The 17807-nt window shown below is 35.9% G+C and overlaps 1 protein-coding gene across 1 annotated transcript in view; it reads left to right on the top strand.

Moving 5' to 3' along the window:
• CLSTN2 (calsyntenin 2) overlaps positions 1-17807 on the top strand; it is a 183995-nt gene that overhangs the window by 12632 nt on the left and 153556 nt on the right. Inside the window, exon 2 of the mRNA XM_042878550.1 lies at positions 10508-10650. Coding sequence (XP_042734484.1) covers positions 10508-10650 — 143 coding nt within the window. The remainder of the gene's footprint in view (positions 1-10507; positions 10651-17807) is intronic.

The following is a 17807-nucleotide window of genomic DNA, read 5'->3' as shown; positions in this document are numbered from 1 at the left end:
GAAATTAGGCTGTTGGCAAGGTAATTTCTATAAATAGAGTGATATGTTTCAAATCACTTAGAAACTAGGAGACACTAAGGAAGTTGGGAGGAATAAGAAAGAAAAATGAGAGGCCATTTCCAAGCTGAAATTTAAGAGAGAGTTTTGAGGAAGGCATAAAATATTAAGGTAGGTTGAATGATAATTTTAGGCTTACATCTGTAGGAAATGCAGTGAGGAAAACAAACTTCTGTTGGGGAAAAAATAAAGGTTGTATTGGAAATGAGGAGTAGCATGAAAGACTGAATTGTACCAAACACGGCGTTATATTGACAGAGCATTTCTGATGAGAAAGGGTAATTTAGAATTTCTGGAACACACAGACATGTACCACCTTACGTGTGTTCACTGTTGCAGTGTAACAGGGATTCTGAATTAAGTGTATGCCATTCATGGCTTAACCTAATCTAAAAACAGTGCAAAGCAGATGAGGAGAAACATACTGTAAAGGTTTCCTATGCTCCTGCCTCTATTTCTGGGCATAGTTATATCTTTCCTTGCTTCACAAACCTTTGCTCATGTAAACATGAATTGAATTGTTGGCAATTGTATGGAATTCTGTAATTTTGAACAAATAATGGAAATATGAACATTAATTCTTCTATACTTTTTAAAAAATAATAAAATGCTTATTTCCTTAAGCTCTTTTGTTCTAGGTTTTAGCTTATTTTCCAAGGTTTCAGATGTGTAGGATTACATGATTGGAGCATGTGATATCAGTGAGCTTAAAATATGTAACACTCAGGAGACTGTTCTATAAAAATATTCTGGCACAAAATTGATGTATTTTGTAAAGGTTACAATTTCTTAATCAACTTATCTTTTATTTTGTTTAGCCTCATGAATAATGGTTTCAATTTTGAATTTTTCAAAACACCGTTTGCATCTTTGGTGCAGCTCTGAAGTTTGTGCAAACATAACTGCATAAAACCAAAATTATTTTAATCCTTATTTTTAACACTTCTAGGTCATTGTTTACTAAGAAAAGCCGTTCCTTTAGTGAACAGGGTGCAGAAGAAACTAGTACCATTGAAAATCGCACCAAATGCTAAAATGTCTCGTGCTTTATTATAATGTCGAGCTAAAGTACGTGTTTGTTTAGAGATGTCATCATTGAGACTATTCAAGAAAAAATGCCAGCAAAGTTCCTTGGTTTTAATACTACTGGCACTGAAAGACATTAAACATTGAAATAAGGTTTTTGGTTAACCAGGGCACCCTGCAGATTTGTTAGTCCTCAGTGAGATCTGTCCTGTCCTTGGTGTTGTTTGGAGGTTACTTTTGCTATTTTGCATAATTTTCTTTGTTCGTTTCCTATGGCAACACACTGTCTAGATTTAAAAATGAATGTTTATGAGTGATCCATATGTTCTTAGCATTCCTGTATTGTGCACAAGATGTTGATATCCAGTTAATGGCACAACAGTATTTGAGTCTTTGCTCAGGTACTATCACCCGGCAAGACTTGTCAGAAGACACAAGCACTGGCATCAGGTGTATTCAGAATGCTAGCTGTAACCTCATAATTGAAGATTAGATTCATGTTCAGCAGAGATTTCAGTCTAAACAAGAGAAACGTAAAACTTGTAGGAGTAAGACAGCTTCATACAACAAAGATGGAGTTATTAAATACTGGAAAAAGTTAAGTGAAATAGTAAAGAAGACTTAAGTAGAGATGTTTACTATGTTATGATTCTCAAATTGCATTTTTTAAACGAGAATGTGCAGCTGCTGACAAGAATACTGAATGAAAGGTAAGTCCTGTTAAGCAAGGTATGCAAGTTTAAAATGTTTCTTTGACTAGAACGATACACAGAAAGACACAAGCTAATTTATTTATGACCTTTTTCTGCCCTTGTAACAAAAATTAAAATATTTTGCTATGCCAACAGATACTTTCTCCAAGATTTTTAACTGTATAGGCTTTTGTGGATAAGGACTTCATCTGTGGTGTGCTTTGCAAGTTGCCATACTAGCTGTGGGACCTATAGTACACATCTGAACATCTAAATCGAAGAGATGAAGTTTTCTTTGCATTAATAAAAAAGCTTGTACAAATTTAGGGCACAGAGAGCATAGATTTGTGATCTGTTATCTAAGAGACAACAGAAAGTCACACTGTAAAGCTTTTCTTGCATATTCACATATGTATGTAGATAGGAAATGTGCTTTACAGAAATAGGGAGATCAAAAGCAGAAATGCTTCTATAGCTTTGTATGACAAAACTTTTAGTAGAGTTTTATAAAATCTTTAGCTTAGGATGTTGGTATTGGGTTTTTTTTGTTTGTTTGTTTTTATTTATTTTTTTTCCTGAAAGGTACAGGAATGGGTTGACAAAGCATTTGATTAAATTCCTATTAAATATTTAGATTGATTTGGTCAGTGTTAAAATGAATATCTCTTCTTCTCTACTCCAAAAATATGTTTATATGAGAAAAAAAAATAATTAAAAAAATAAATATGTAGCTACAAAAGCTTCTAATCATGTCAGGATAAATGCAGAGTATATTATTTCACTTCAGGACTAACCAATAGACTGCTTGCGTGATATCAGGCAGCTTTTGGTCAACAAATGAATGCATATCAGATTTTTCAATTTTTTTTTTTAAGTGTAAGAACAGATTTTGCTAATGGGAGCTCATTATTGAAAAGGATTTCAATTGGGGGGGGGCAGAAAATATCCTAACTGTAGAAGACTTTCTTGTTCAGTCTATTTCATACAAAATAGGTTTTTTTGTGCAGTATGATCAAACCATTGCCAATTTATATGTTGGTTCCCCACTAGTAACTTGCTGAGATTCGCTGTTTATAAAGTATTCTTTACTTAAAATGTTCTCCAAAGAGTTCTGGGAGAATCATGTCTCATAAATTACATAAGTCCTACTTTATCTGGACTTAGTGTCAAAACGCACATTACCTTAATTGGGCTTGGAATGTCACGTTATTGTTTTATGCAAAAGCACATGGAGTGTTCCAATTAAAAACCATCTATTGAAAAAGGAAGCCCTGAATGTAACTGTTGATGTTTCAGTAATTTAGGCAGTAGCATCACACAGAGAACTAAGCATATCGTGAGACAGAAGAATAAATTCTGTCTTAACGGTTTGTCCCTAGTGCAACATAGAAAATCTGTACCAGTGTTGAGCCTCTTTTGTATGTATGGGAACCCCAGCTTTCTGGTTTTCTGTTAAAATAGCTAGTTAGTGTTTTATTCCTAGTGCTGAGGAAGATTTAACCCTATGAAATGCAAACATTTGCTTACTTTCCAGCAATTTTTAGTATCCACTTCTAACTTGGTCTCTTTTTCTTCAAAATGCATTCAACTTCCATTTCCTCTTGCCTTCTCTGCCTTGAAGAGGGGATTAGTAGTTAGACAGAATTTAATCTTCCATTTCTTCAGTGACCTAAGCCTCAAAATCTTCATCTTTTCTAATTTGTTTATCCTTCTCCACTGCTCTCAGATTTTAGATCTCTTTCTTTTATTTCTAGCTTCAGCTCGTTCTGAAGCAGGCAGTACAGGAAATTCAGGTCTGCAACTCTAGGTTTATCCTGGGGAAGTAAGTCTGCCAGTCAGGTGTATAAACTGCCTGAAGCAGAGCCAGTGAGCTAGAACTCTGGCCCTTGTTGACCATGAGGTCTTTGCCTAGTGAAGTATCACCCAAAAGGAGGAGTGGACGGCCAAACTGATGGCTTTCAGATTGGAGAAGGAGGAGGGTTTTTTGGCCATAATGATTACACATTGCACATGTCAGTATGCTGTCTGCATCATTAGGAGTTGGTTTTTAATTCAATATTCTCCTAGCATGGCGTTGGAAGTGCTCTTTATCATTGTTCTACAGAACATGGATTTGTAGTGCAGACTGCATGAAGTATGAAATTCAGCTGTTTATCTTCCAGGAGTGAGTGAGATTTTGTAAGTATATATTTTAAAGGCTTATTTTAAAGAAGCATCTTCACCTTTAACTGATTTTAAAGGAGGACCTTTGTCAAGTGGACAGGATTCCAATAGGCTGAGTTGAAGCCTATTGAAGTCAACAGATGAAAGAATGTAAAGAGCTGATCTGAGTGTTAAGAAGGCCTAAGCGTTCTGCTGATTTTACTATTATCAACAAACTCTTTAAGCTAGAGATGAGAGAACATATCAGTGTGTTTAAGTGGAAAATAGATCTGTTCTGCTATTTTGGAAAAGAAGAAAGGAAAACGTTTGTATTCATAAAGCAGTTCTTAACTCATAGAATTTGCTACTGCAAGCTTTAGCTTCAAAATCAGTTAAAGCAGCGAGGCAATGTTGACTATACCTTAGTGTCAGTAGCTGCAACTACTAAGCTTCACTTTTTTCTCCTTTCGTATTTCTTCTATAAAGTGCTATTTTTTGATCAGTATAATGTTCTATGTATTTTAAGTCAGAAAACATCTAAAATTTAGAAAAGCCACTGTACATTCCTTGTATTCCTGTTTGTCACCCCCCAGCTCCCTAGTAGGGAGTAGCTCCTAGCCTAGTAGGGCCTATCTTGGGTTATAGTTCTTGTTGCTCCATGTGAGGTAGACATATAGCCCATATTTTGGTCCATTTATGGTATTACTTCTGCACTGACAAATTGAAGTTCTGTTTGTGGACACTGTGACTTGGAAAATTTAATTTACAGAGACTGTGGTTGTCTTCAGAAAGCCCTGTACACATCTTGCAGTGTAGTAGAGCAGGTAGTCACCTTTTAGCTCTGTGGATGCTAGCAAGTAGACTGTGTACCTGCAGTCATACATATAGGAAAGAGCTTTGGGCAGATTGGCAAAGGGCTCAGGGAATGTATTTGATACTTGCTTTTCCTGTTCTGTTAATGGATTAATGTCTTACTGTGATTTTGTTCTCTTGGTTTCTGCTTCCCAGGGCCACCCTGGGGAGGTGTAAAGTGCTCAGATGGAGTCTTTGTGAGTGAGTTTGGCATGAGATGGTTTCTCTAACCATGTATCAGGTAGCAAACTGCGGAGTGGGAAGTTGAGAAAAGGTCAGGAATGGGTGATGCGCAGGGCATAATGCAGAGAATGGCAGAAAGACACCAAGATAGAAAGTAGGGGCTCGCCGTATATTTTTTTTCAGCAGGTATTCCTCCTGCTTCTGTTTTGGCTTTTGTCCTTGACCTGACTTTTGAGACATGCCTGGGAGCACAGGGGTTCCTGTGGACTCTACAAAATAGTTTGTTTCTCCTTAGCTTTTTTCTTTGCTCTTTTTCAAGCCAGATGCATTTGTAGATGCAACACAGAGTAGTAGTGTTCTACCACGGTGGTTTGATTAAACCCAAAAGTTTGTGATCAGCACCTTTCATAAGAAAAACTGTGAGAATGAAGCGTAAGTGATGTGTACAGATTTTAATGAATTGATCTCTACATGTAATTAATGAAAAGAGAATTGTTTCATCTTAGATCCTAGAAATTATTTACATTAACATTTTGTATGAATGACTAACAAAGTATGTTAGTTAGAAGAAGTTTAGAAAACAAAAAACCCAGTTTTAGTCCTGGTACAAGTCAACTCTATGTCTTAAATATGTTTGAACTTTTGAACCCATGGTACTGATTTCGACTTTTACCTCGACAGAAAGGTTCAAGTAAAAGGCATCTGGCGAATTAAGAGCAACACTTATTCTGTACTGCATGTATCAATCAAATGCTTTCATTCCTTGGAGGCAGATCTTTTATAAAAATAAAAAAGTATATTTTTTATTTTTGGAGTTACTCTAGGAGTGTGTCTTAGTTTCAGCTGGGATGGAATTGTTGTTTTCAGTGTCTGCTGTGATGCTGTGTTTTCAGTCCTTGGCGAAAACCAGTGTTGATAATACACTGATGTTGCTGCTAAGCAGTGTTTTACAGAGCTAAGGCCATTCTCAGCAAAGGGTACAGGAGCTGGGAAGGAACAGAATTAGCACAGCTGACTTAAACTGGCCACAAAGGTGTTCATACCATCATCATGTAGAAAGAGTTCTGAAGGGAGTGCAAGTTCAACTTGCTCTCTTCCATGCCTGACGAAATAGCTGGGCGTGGGTTGGGGGAACGGTGAGCAATTGTTTGTGCATTGCTTGTTATATACATTCATATCTATGTATTTAAATAGTAATAAATATCATTATTTTCCTTTTCTCTGTTTTAGTAAATAGTTTTATCGCAACCCACAAATTTTACTTTCTTTTTCCCTGGCTCCCTCCCCCATTCTGCCAGGGAGGTAATGAATGACTGCAGTGCTTTGCCACCTGTCAGGTTAGACCATAGCAGTATACTGCAACATAACGTAGCCCAACAGGAAAAGTAATTTACTGTTTACTTCTTATCAGCTGAATTTCATGCTTTTTTGCTCTACTGAGTTTCTCTTTCTGTATTGTACACTACTCTCTTAGTTCCTGAAACTTGCATGTACACGCCCCTATAAAAATTTGCTCCATCACCTTTAACAAATGCAAAGTGCACTTTTACTATTGCTTTCTTATAGACAGTTATTAACTGCAAGAACTGTTAAATTAACATTAAAACATTGAAATGTTTTGGTTTTTTTTTTTTTTTTTTGGTAGCAATTTCTACTTCTTACATTTTTATGATAAATACTGCATTCCCTCCTTATCTTTAAGTTTATAACAGTTTCAGAAATGATGATGTGAGTCTTTGTCCAGTATAAACACTTTGTATAATAGGACTGCTTAGGACTGTTGTTTCTTACACAGTGTGAATTTCAATTTTCAATTTATTTTTCTGTTTAAATGTTCTATTTCAGATAGTGTAAAGAAGACAACAGAATAAACAATTTTTGCTTCCTTTTTCTTTTTTAATAAATGCAGAGTGACATTGCTCTAACTTTGGAAACTTAAGGTTTCATTTACTGATGTAACTGATAAAAGAAACTAACTTCAACACTGACTAGAGCCATTTAAAGCCAAATGAGGATCAAAATGATAATTATGTATGCATAATTATGTATCTATATACACATGCACATTAATAAAATAACAATATGCTATTCAAATGCGGTTTTGGGAATCTGTCAGAAGGGTAAAAAAAATATCAAAATTAGTCTCACAGGATTTCTGTAGTTTTCTACATTACTTTCCCAGCAGCCCTTGTATTTGAATGTCAGAGCTAGAAAACAAGACGGTCAAAGGAGGTACTGCTCAAGTTACTGGAAATCTTGTTTTGAACATATCCTGCTCTAAGGAAGGAGAGTTGATAAGTGGATGCATTGCATGTGCTGTGTTATTTCGGTACACTAACAAAAAAATAAAGTAGATAAGGGAGGAGAAATGACATGTTTTTAAAGCGGGCATCACTAAAAAAATATCTGATTTGTATTTAAATGAATTTAATTCTCAAATATCTTCAAATGTGACTCAGTAGCTAGAGGAGGAAAGGAGGAAAGAACAAAACGCTTTTGACATCTTTTTTAAAAACCAGTTACCACAGGTTACATTAATCTCATATAGTCATAATTATTCTTTTGGAGAAGCACATCGTTAGAACTTGTAAATAATTAGAACTTCCATTGTGTTTTGCTTTTGTTTTATTGTTCCTTTCTTCCTGCTATGCCAGTCTCCAAGGTCTAGGACTAAATTGTAGCAATTGTTCTTAATCTACTTTCTTCTCTTCCTGCTCTAATGTAATATAAGGAATTATGTTGCTGTCATTGACTTGCCTGTTGTTATAGCTCATGGGACGCTAATGGAAAAAAGACAGTGCTTGTAGAGTTGCAATCACTGAATGCTGAGACAATTTCTTAAGCAACAGCATCATCAAAATGATTATGCAGAATCTGTTGTAGGAATAAAAGCAATTTATTTGGTGGTTTTTTAAGATTTATTTTGATTATTTTAGTATGTTTTTTGTTAATTTTTTTTGTTTGTTTGTTTTATTTGTTTGTTTTGTTTGTAAGAGCTCAGGCAATTAACAGAACCAGGAAGGAGGAAAATCTGCCTTTGGTATTTTTAGTTGCTTAAGGGCTTTCTTTTTCATTCAAACTGATTCAGTTATTGTTGAATTGTATCTGCATTTAATCAAGAGATGGATTGTTATTCTGTCAATCAAACTCTTGGAGTGGTATCGGACTATAAGTGGAGCATATTTATGTGTACAACTATTTCTGCTGAGGCAATTCATCTATTCAGATAATACATATAAAAGACTTCATCTGCCCTGCAAACTAGGATCTCATTATATAAAACTCACCAGTTTTTCCTTCTGGGTGTTCAGTCATTACATAATAAAGAGATTTGAATTTCCTACTTTCCTTTCACCTTTCCTTGATATATCCCCAGTTTAATCTTTCCATTTCTTAGTTATTGGCAAATGGGCAAAGAACTGTAGAAAACTAGTATAACTTCCTCTGAAACAATATATACTCTAACATATACGTTAACTCAAAGTTCTTTTACTAATTGTAGTATTGAATAATTCAGCTTTAAAAGAGCCTCAGATCATTCTTCCTGAGACCACAATTTCCTAATGATTAAACAAAGGAGCAAGAAGGAAAAAGATGTAACATCAGTTGGCCATAAATGTATTTATTTTTTCCAAATGACTAGGGAACACAAGAAGTCTTAATTGTTGAGCTTCTCAACTGTGAACAAACTTTCTCAGTTGTCTTTGATGTCTAGAACTACTTTTTTCACTTTAAAGAAGCTCTATGAGTGAAATATCAAACCTGTTCCTGTGTGAGGGTTTTTGAAGACAAGGCAACAAAGAGTTGATGGTGGTGTGTATGTGTGAGGAACTGTTGGTTGTTGTGGTTTCTTTAATATCACTACTGTGTCTTATTCTCAGCCCACCAGTTCAAAAAAGGCAGGGTTTGTTTTTTTTTTTTATAAGGGCACATAGTGACAAGGCAAGAGGGGAAATGGTTTTAAACTGAAAGAGAGAAGATTTAGACTGGATATTAGGAAGAAATTCTTTACTGTGAGGGCGGTGAAACACTGGAACAGGTTGCCCAGTGAGGTTGTGAATCCCCCCTCCCTGGAGGCATTCAAAGCCAGGTTTGTTGTGGGGCTGTGAGCAACCTGGTCTAGGGGGAGGTGTTGCTGCTTATGGTAGGGAGATCTACTAGGTGAGAACTGGGGAGAATGAGGTGATCTTAAAGGTCCCTTCCAGCCCAAACCATTCTGTGATACTGTGATTCTCCTAAAAGGAGTCCGGAGGAGGGCCACAAAGATGATTGGGGGCCTGGAGCATCTCCTATATGCGGACAGGCTGAGTGACTTAGGTCTGTTTAGAGTGGGGAAAAGAAGACTGAAGGGCAGTTTGACTAATGTTAATAAATATCTAAAGGAAGATGGAAGGCAGAAGCCAGGCTATTCTTGGCAGTGTGCAGCGATAGGACAAGGAGCAATGGTCTAAAACTTAAACATAGAAAGTTCCCTACAAACATGCAGAACTCCTTTACAATAAGGGTGATGGAATGCTGGAACAGGTGGCTCAAAGAAGTTATGGAGTCTCCTGTGAAGATATTCAAGAGCTGTTTGGATACTGACCTGTGTGACCCATTGTAGAGAATCTGCTTTAGCAGGAGGATTCGATTTAGTGATCTCTTGAGGTCCCTTCCAACCCCTGCAATTCTGTGATTGTTCAAAATAATCCCATCTAGTTAAATTTGACTTTTGTTTAAGTGTCAGCCTTCTGTCTTGTCTTGAGATGGATGATTCCTGTTACTTCACCAGGTGTTTTTCTCAGCGTTTGATACACACAGCTAAATAATATGTATGAAAATTATGTTGTATATGGACTTGGTGGTAATGTGGTACACATCCTTAGCATAGTATTTACTGATGCCTGTGGTAGAACATGCTTCAAATTGGAATTTGTACTTCTTCTATAGGAGTTACAAAAATGTAAAAGTCAGATGATGACTGTGTGATCTAAATGCAGTTTTTAAGCATAGCAAAGCTATGCTTCTTACAAAACAGAAAGGAAGACCAAGTCATGTTGTCATGTCAATAAATAGGGGATGGTTGTTAAAAGAGGGTCACATTCAAAACATTCAGGAGTAAGACAATCTGATGATGCATGGTTTGTTCTCTACAAGGTAGAGAATACAAGAGTACTTTTAGGTATTTTTCTAAAAAATGTAAAATGAGTAGTTGCCTGGAGTACAGGTATTCTTGCCTGCCTTTCTACTTGCCTCTGAATCTTGACAAAAGCTGTATTTCTTTGGACATTTTTTTAATTGGATCAGAGTTTTGCAACCAAAAGCAATTCCTTTAAAGCTATCTGACCATAATTGTGTTGGACAGTTGGGAACTCATTAAAAACATTTCGAAAATTGGCTTTTTATTTTGGTGTCTTTATTGGAGGGATGGCTATAATGTCATTTGAATGTTTATAAAGAAACCTGGGGCCTTGTAAGTGACTTTTGAGTAGCAATATTGGATATGTCTTAAATGTTTTCTCTTCAAAGAAGATAAGATACACTAGTGGTATATGAACTATAAATTAATTGATCAGACATTTTTTTTCTTCTTTAGTGAACAAGCATAAGCCCTGGATTGAGACATCATACCATGGAATCATAACCGAAAATAATGACACTGTAATTTTGGATCCTCCTCTTGTTGCTTTGGATAAGGATGCACCTGTTCCCTTTGCAGGTAGGAAAATGCATTAGCAACAGTATTTGAGAGTATGGACTGCATTATAAAGTTATTAGCATTTGTAAGAAATTAATTTGTTGAACGCAGAGAATGTAATCTGAAGGAAATGTTTAGAGACTGCATTTCATAGAATACTAGAATCAGAATGGCCTGGGTTGAAAAGGACCACGATGATCATCTAGTTTCAACTTGAGCACAGTTTGGGTACCCAGGACTTGACCATCGGCTCATAGACCTTGAAATAAGATTTGTGTCTGTTTTTTGTTGTGAAGCAGAAGTGATTACAAAACAGCAGACTTACACCGTTAACCTTTTTTTAATGAAAACCTGGGAATGATATAATGAAATTTGAATATACTTTTACAGAAACTAGTCATTACAATTGCCTAAAATAATCAGATGTAGTTAATTCTCTGTTTGTAAATAATAACTTATTATCTTCCTGTGCCACTCCCTGGTCCAAACCTGGCTGTGGGCAAATTCCATGAAAGATATTTAAAAGGAGCTCAAATTTTATATTACAATGTTAGTACTTTATAACTGTCAAGATTTGGACAGAAAATGTAATAGAGGTTTTGAAGATTTTTGCTAAGATTACTGTATGATAGATGTATGCCCTACAGAAGTTTTAACCTGTATTAACCCAACACTTATTCTGTCATACTGTGTACTTTAGCAGAAAAGAGTACTTTTGCATATCAAGCTAAGTTTGCTCTTAAATTCCCTGCCTTATTAAGGTTATTTCTTGTGAAGATACGGGGATATATTAAGGTTTTACAGCTGTTACGAAGATCCTAAAAACATCTATTTCTTAAAAATATTTTATTGTTTAAGAATATTGATCTTGTATAGGCAAAGGAGCTAGTGAAATGTTCTGTGAAAAGCCTCGGATTGTTCTTGTGAAATACAGTCAGGTTCAGGAAGCAGTAAGTTATGGTACTTGGCCCAAAAAGTATTTTATAATATCATGTAAGAATTCTTAGCTATTTTCCCCAAAAGCACGTAATGGGATAAACTAATTTTATGCAAGACAGAGATTTACTCATGTTTTTATATGCTTAATTCCATTTTAAGATCAAGATTGATTTTTGACTCACAGTGCTCCCTGGTTCTTGGCCTCACAGAATATGTTTCTTCCTCAAATACATATTCATTGGGGGAAATTCAGTGGAGGACATTCAGGTGAATTTATTCAGAGGTAGATACCTCAAAGAGCATCCAGTATGGCCACAGCAACCTAAGCACCCAATACTGTATATCAGTTTCTGTGACACTGATTTACGTGCTACTGGGGAAGTAATCAATATGCATTCAAAGATAAGGAAGCTACCTCTAAGTGGGACATGCTAATTATAGTTAGAGCAGGAGTATTTCATACGTAGATGTTCTGGGTATGGCATCACATCTCTTTTAAGCAAAGAAAAGAAAGAAAAAAAAACTAGTTTCCAAGTTATTTGTTTATGTGTTCATTAAGATATTACTCTACTTTAAAATATAAACTGTTAAACTTCATATGATAAGCAGCTTATATCTATAACATACTTGTGTAGATTGGTCTTTATGCTGTCTTTACAGGTATATGCACTTCATTCTTTCAAATGTGAAAAACAGTAGTAAATTTTATTTTTGCAAGGATTGAATTTATGGAACCTTCAGCTACAGATGTTTAGGAATTAGATCTTCTTTTCACAGTTAAAAGTCTCCTTTTCATTTAGAAGTCTTCTATTAGTATGAACACTTACCTTATTGCCTCTTTCACTTGTATTCCCTTGGAAACCTTATAGGGATGATACTGATGTGCTATTTCCACTGATACTTATTCAAAATGTGTGCTAATTGTTTGATACCTTAATTTGTTTCTTGTGTTGGGATAATCAACATATTGATCTTGAGTTAGTGATTTACCTTTCCTGTAGAATATCATCCTATGAAATACTGAACTTGCATGCAGACAGACTTGCGTGATTTAAGAGGTTACCTTAGTTAATAGTTTTAATCTAGCTTCTTCATTTATTGATTTTTATTTATATTTCAAGATACATTATGTGGTCTAGGAAGGAAAATACATGGTGTATATTCCCTGAAATATATTAATATTTCAGTTCATTTCCACTTATTTGTTTGCTTTTGGCCTTATGGTCTATAGTCTGTACATAACATTATAATTCTGACTGAACCCACTGTTCCCTCAAAGGGCCTGGATTCCATATCTGTTTTGAAATACCGCTGCATATTCTTTTTTTAAAAGGCTCTTTCTTCTTTAATTTGAAGTAACATTTATTCTTATTTCTATCTTAAGTTTAGACTTCACTGTCATGTAATTTCATTTGGCTCCATAACATCCTTAACATTATAGGTCTTTGTGGAAAATTCAGTTTGTATGATTATATATAGTAGGAGCAAACTGAAAATGTACACAGCTAAGATTAATAATACTCACTAGCCTTACATTTAGAAGCATTTTAATGTAGAATGGAGAAGAAGTCTTGTGCTCACCATCTTCATTGCCCTTTTCTGGACACACTCCAGGGCCTCAATGTGTTACTTGTAATGAGGGGCCCAAAACTGAACACAGTACTTGAGGTACGGCCTCAAATTGTACCAGAATTGTTCTAGAGAATCAGAGGTCTAACTGTTCCTTCATTTTTGCCCTATTAATATTTTTATTATGTAGTTGTTTGAAAAAATGTTAGCCTTTTGAAACAGTTTTCTATTAACTGTCTTTCATAAAAATGGGCTCATTCAATAATGTGTCAGGGCAGAGTTTCTGGCTTACGCTTAAATATCTTCTTGGATCTCTCTGAACAAGATATATTAAGCTTAAAAGTAGGTAGTTTCTTCCTCTGGAGCTATAGTTGCTGCAATAGTTCAAATGAGGTTCTAGCATTTGTTGCATCGCTCAGCGTGCCTTACAGTGTAGGAAAGAAGCAATAACTCTTTCCATTCTCTATTTTCTCAGCTTTCGTTAATGCATTTAAAATTTAACATGAAGATGCTGCCCTTTCAGAAGGGACAAAATTTGGGCACAACAAAGCTGTTATGTCAATAGTAAAAACAAAGTTTGGTCAGAATCCTGATTTGGGATAGGTAATAGAGCGCAATATTTGCTTTGCAAGTATATTAAATTAGGCCAAACTTTTCTTCTAAGTTAGAAGATTGGTGCATAGCTCTCAAAAGCCTTAATTCCCTTTTCATTAACCCCACAAGTATTTACATATTACACTACTACACTTATAACTTCACATGCCTGCAGTCTTTGTTACCATTTAGTTATTTTAAAGAAAATGTAGCAGCTCAGGCTTAGTTCTTCAAGTTGCAATCAAGTTATGTGGGCATGAGATTGAACAATATTCATGGAAGTATTTAGTATAAGGTAGAATGGCAGCCTGAAATTCTAGAGCTGAGAAAGCCAGGAGCATGTTTAGTACAACTTTTTTTTTCTTCTAGAGATCTAGGTCAGGATAGATCTTGTATGGACTTGGTGTCGGAGGGAGACAGCAAGATTATTTCTTAATTGGTGCTGTAAATGGAAAAGTTTCAGTATCTGTGAAATCAACCAAAATGCCACAAGAAGAAAAGAAATTTTAGAAAGTGCTTGACTGGGAAGATGTCCTGTATTGATCCAGGGCTATTGGACTGCTAGTCTTTTTTTCAGTGCAGTGATCAGTAGTGAAGTGACGACAAGGAAGAATTAAAATCTTTGAATAGGCTGCAGATTTCTAATGTTAACCTCAACGTTGGAAGAAAGGATGAGTCTAACACTCAAATACAGGAAGCCCATGGTCTGAAGGCATGGTCATGTTGCTTGAGAGGCTGCTCTCAGCTGCTTCATCTCTGCTCCTTCTGACAAGTTCTGGGAGAGAAGTCTTCCTAGAAAGTGTCACGCTGTACTTCACTAAGCAAAGGGGATTAAACTTCCACAAGAAAGGTATAAATTAAAAAAATAATAATTAGAGAATAGTGGAATGGCTTAATTTGAGGGAACCTTGAAGCCCACCCAGTTCCAACCCCCTGCAGTGGATGGGATATCCACAGCTTCTTTGAAATTTCAATCTTCAATTCTTTCAATCTCAAATTCAGTGCACTAGAACCATGTGTTAGAGGTTTAATCTCCAAATTAAATCTGCATTATGCTTTATAAATCAAAGTTAGTGTTGAGGATAATCTAGCGCTGTGGTCTCTGGGATTATAGTGATAACAAGATGTAAGTTGCTAATAGCAGATGCTAGCAGAGAATGAGATTGGTGGGGGTTTTTTTTGTTTTTTTTTCCCTACATGAGAAATTCAGCCTTGACTTAAAGGAACCAAGAAAGGGCTGTTCATACCACTCAGTGTAAGATCTTGAAGTTCAGCAACAGTACCCTGGAACTGGTCTTAGTTGTGTATTATTAGAGATCCTTTGAGCAAAGTACCTTCCTCCTTTCAGCTGTCATGGTGTGCATACAGCATATGCATTTCATGTGTTGCTTCTCAGTGAAGAATCTTTGACCTGCTGCTTAGCAGTACTAAGCTATTAAGACGTTTGGTATTTGCCCGTGATTTTTATTTCCTCCCAATGGTTTTGTTTTCTATACTCATTTTTCTGTTGGGTTTTTTGTTTTGTTTTGTTTTCAGTATTTGTGGCTTATACCTGCTCTTAGTTTTTCTGTTTTCTGGAAACTTTAACGTTGTTCTGAACACTTGTGCTTTTTTTCCTCTCCAGGGCTACTAAGATACATCTTTTACTGTCTTGTCAAACCCTTCTAGTATTATACAGATGTTACGGTGCATGTCGATCCCCTATTAATAGAGTGGTTACAAAAGAAAATGAGTTCAGCACTGCTTTTCTCTGCGCCCTTACATCTGAAGTTAAAAATGATGACAGGATAAAGAAATCTGTACAGTTTCCCCCTCAGCAGGTCTGTGTTTCTTGGGAGGATTGACAGGAAATATAGAAAACTCTAAATTTGGTCTCTGAAAATTCTGGCTGACAAATATGATCAGCCTGTTTCATAACTGGAGCGTGAAGAATTTCACAATATTACAGTGAACTGTCTTTTAGGCTCTTGAATTCATTGTGAATTGTGTGATAGAGTATATATAAAACCATGGTTCATAGAACTATCATAATATCAGCATACCTGTGTCTTTTTTTGTTGTTATCCAAGTTCCTTTTTTCTATACACACAGTTTTGAAGGACAGATTGAAAATACTATCATGAATTGTTAAATGCTTAAGTGTTAACATCCTGAATATTGCCTTATGCAAGGTATCACACAAAAAAAAACCCCACAACCATGAAAAAATAGCAAGTTCTGTAGAAACTAGATTAGGCCTTCTGTTCTCCTTTTAAGAAACAGAGTGTTGGTTGTAGAATGGGCTGATTTATTATCTAATTTGGGGAATCATAAATATAAACACCAAACCAATGAAATCTCTTACAAAGATGAAACATGAAACGGACCTTTGGGGTCATCTGGAGACCACTTCAGGGCTTTGACTTGAATGGTTTTCCACTTAAGAGCGGTTCAGCTACAAGCAAGTTGAGATCAGCTGAATCAATTTGACAATGGTATATTTCTGAGATGGCAAGAAACTGCCACAAAATGCTGTACAACTTTGGAATGGTATTTGGAAAGGACACCTTTATATATTTCTTTAACAGCAACTCTGTTTCATCAGTAACGTGCAAAAATGGGTCTGAAAAAAAACCCAAGGCAGGACCTATTATACCTATATTATTCCTGACAAATAGTTTTCTGTCCTAATCTTAAAGATTTCTACCGACACAGATGCAACAGAATCCCTGGGCAATCTCTTCCAGTCCTTATCATGATGCTTAACCTAAGCTTTCTATGCTGCTATTTTAGCCTATTAGATTTTGTCCTATCCACTAAAAATAGGCAGAAGACGTTATTCCCTTTTTTTTTTTCTTTTCAGTAACAGCCCTTTATGTCACACCTTAAGAGCACTATAAACATCTTAAATAGCACAGAACTTCAGCTGTTCATTGTGTAACTGATAGAGAAGTGAAGCAGAGAAATAGGAGGTGACTTTCAGAGCAATGAGGCGATGATTAATACCTTTTCAGCTTGGAAGTGAAGCTCCTAACACTTCTCTGTATCACCCTTATTAGGCTGATACAATTGTATGAGTCCAGTGTGTTGTACCAAGGATGAGCTGGATAATTTTGTCTCAGTAAGCTGTCCCCATTAAGTCTTAAGCTTCACTTACATTCCAGATAGACTTACAGATAGCCTTTTTTAAAAAAGGTCAGGTCTATCTCTTCATGGCTCTGAGCACACAAGTGCTCTGTCTCAGAGGCAATTGCAAGACAGGCCTTGTTTGCAGGTGGAGTTCCAGCCACTGACTAATATTTTGGCTGTGCTAAAACCACAGTAAAGAATGAGCAGACAGTACTAATACGTAAGAATTTCTGAATATTCATTAACTTCTGACTGCATCCACAAACTCTCCCAAATAATCATTGTTATTTTAGCAGTTTCTAGAAGTGTGTATGCTGAGTAGCATCACAGCAAAGCCCAGTTGTTTTGAGTCTGCTTACATCCAGAGGCTTGAATATAAAATCCCATTTCTCTGCTCAAAATTGTGAAGCTGTCTATCTTTCTTGTTTACTTGTTTGCTTTTATCAATAAGCAGTGGCTTGGTACCAGAAACAGAGTTTTTTTACAACTTTACAAGAATGTCTGTCATTAAACTTGAGGGCTGCTCTGGACTCTGGAGATGAACCAAAATGGAATGTACTGGAATTGCTAGGCCTGTAGGTCCTGCACTTGGTAATGCCGTTACACTACAGGTGAACTACAGATGTAGTTTCTGCACCTCACACCTTCTTTGAGCCTTATGAAACCTGTTAATGCATTCCATATGAATACCACTACATTTAATTAAAAAAAAAAATCCCAAATTTAAAAACTTGTTAATGTTGTCAATGTATAGAATTGTTCACTATGTATAAGTTTATTAAAAAGTTCTCTTTCCAAATTCAAATGAATCGAATTGTGAGAATTGTAATTCCTGCAGCCCTGAAAGTGAGAGATGCAGTCTTATTGGACCTTTCTGCTAAAAAGGTTTGCTAAAAGGGAAAAGAACCAAACAACTTCAGCTCCGCCTGTAAGATTCATCTTGAAATTCATGGATAACTCTGAAAAGC

This window comes from Lagopus leucura, unplaced genomic scaffold (genome assembly GCF_019238085.1).
Source record: "Lagopus leucura isolate 7727_CA_CO unplaced genomic scaffold, USGS_WTPT01 Super-Scaffold_100021, whole genome shotgun sequence".
NCBI lineage: Eukaryota > Metazoa > Chordata > Aves > Galliformes > Phasianidae > Lagopus > Lagopus leucura.
Note: the sequence above shows the minus strand (reverse complement) of the source record. Positions and strands in the feature narration are given on the sequence as shown.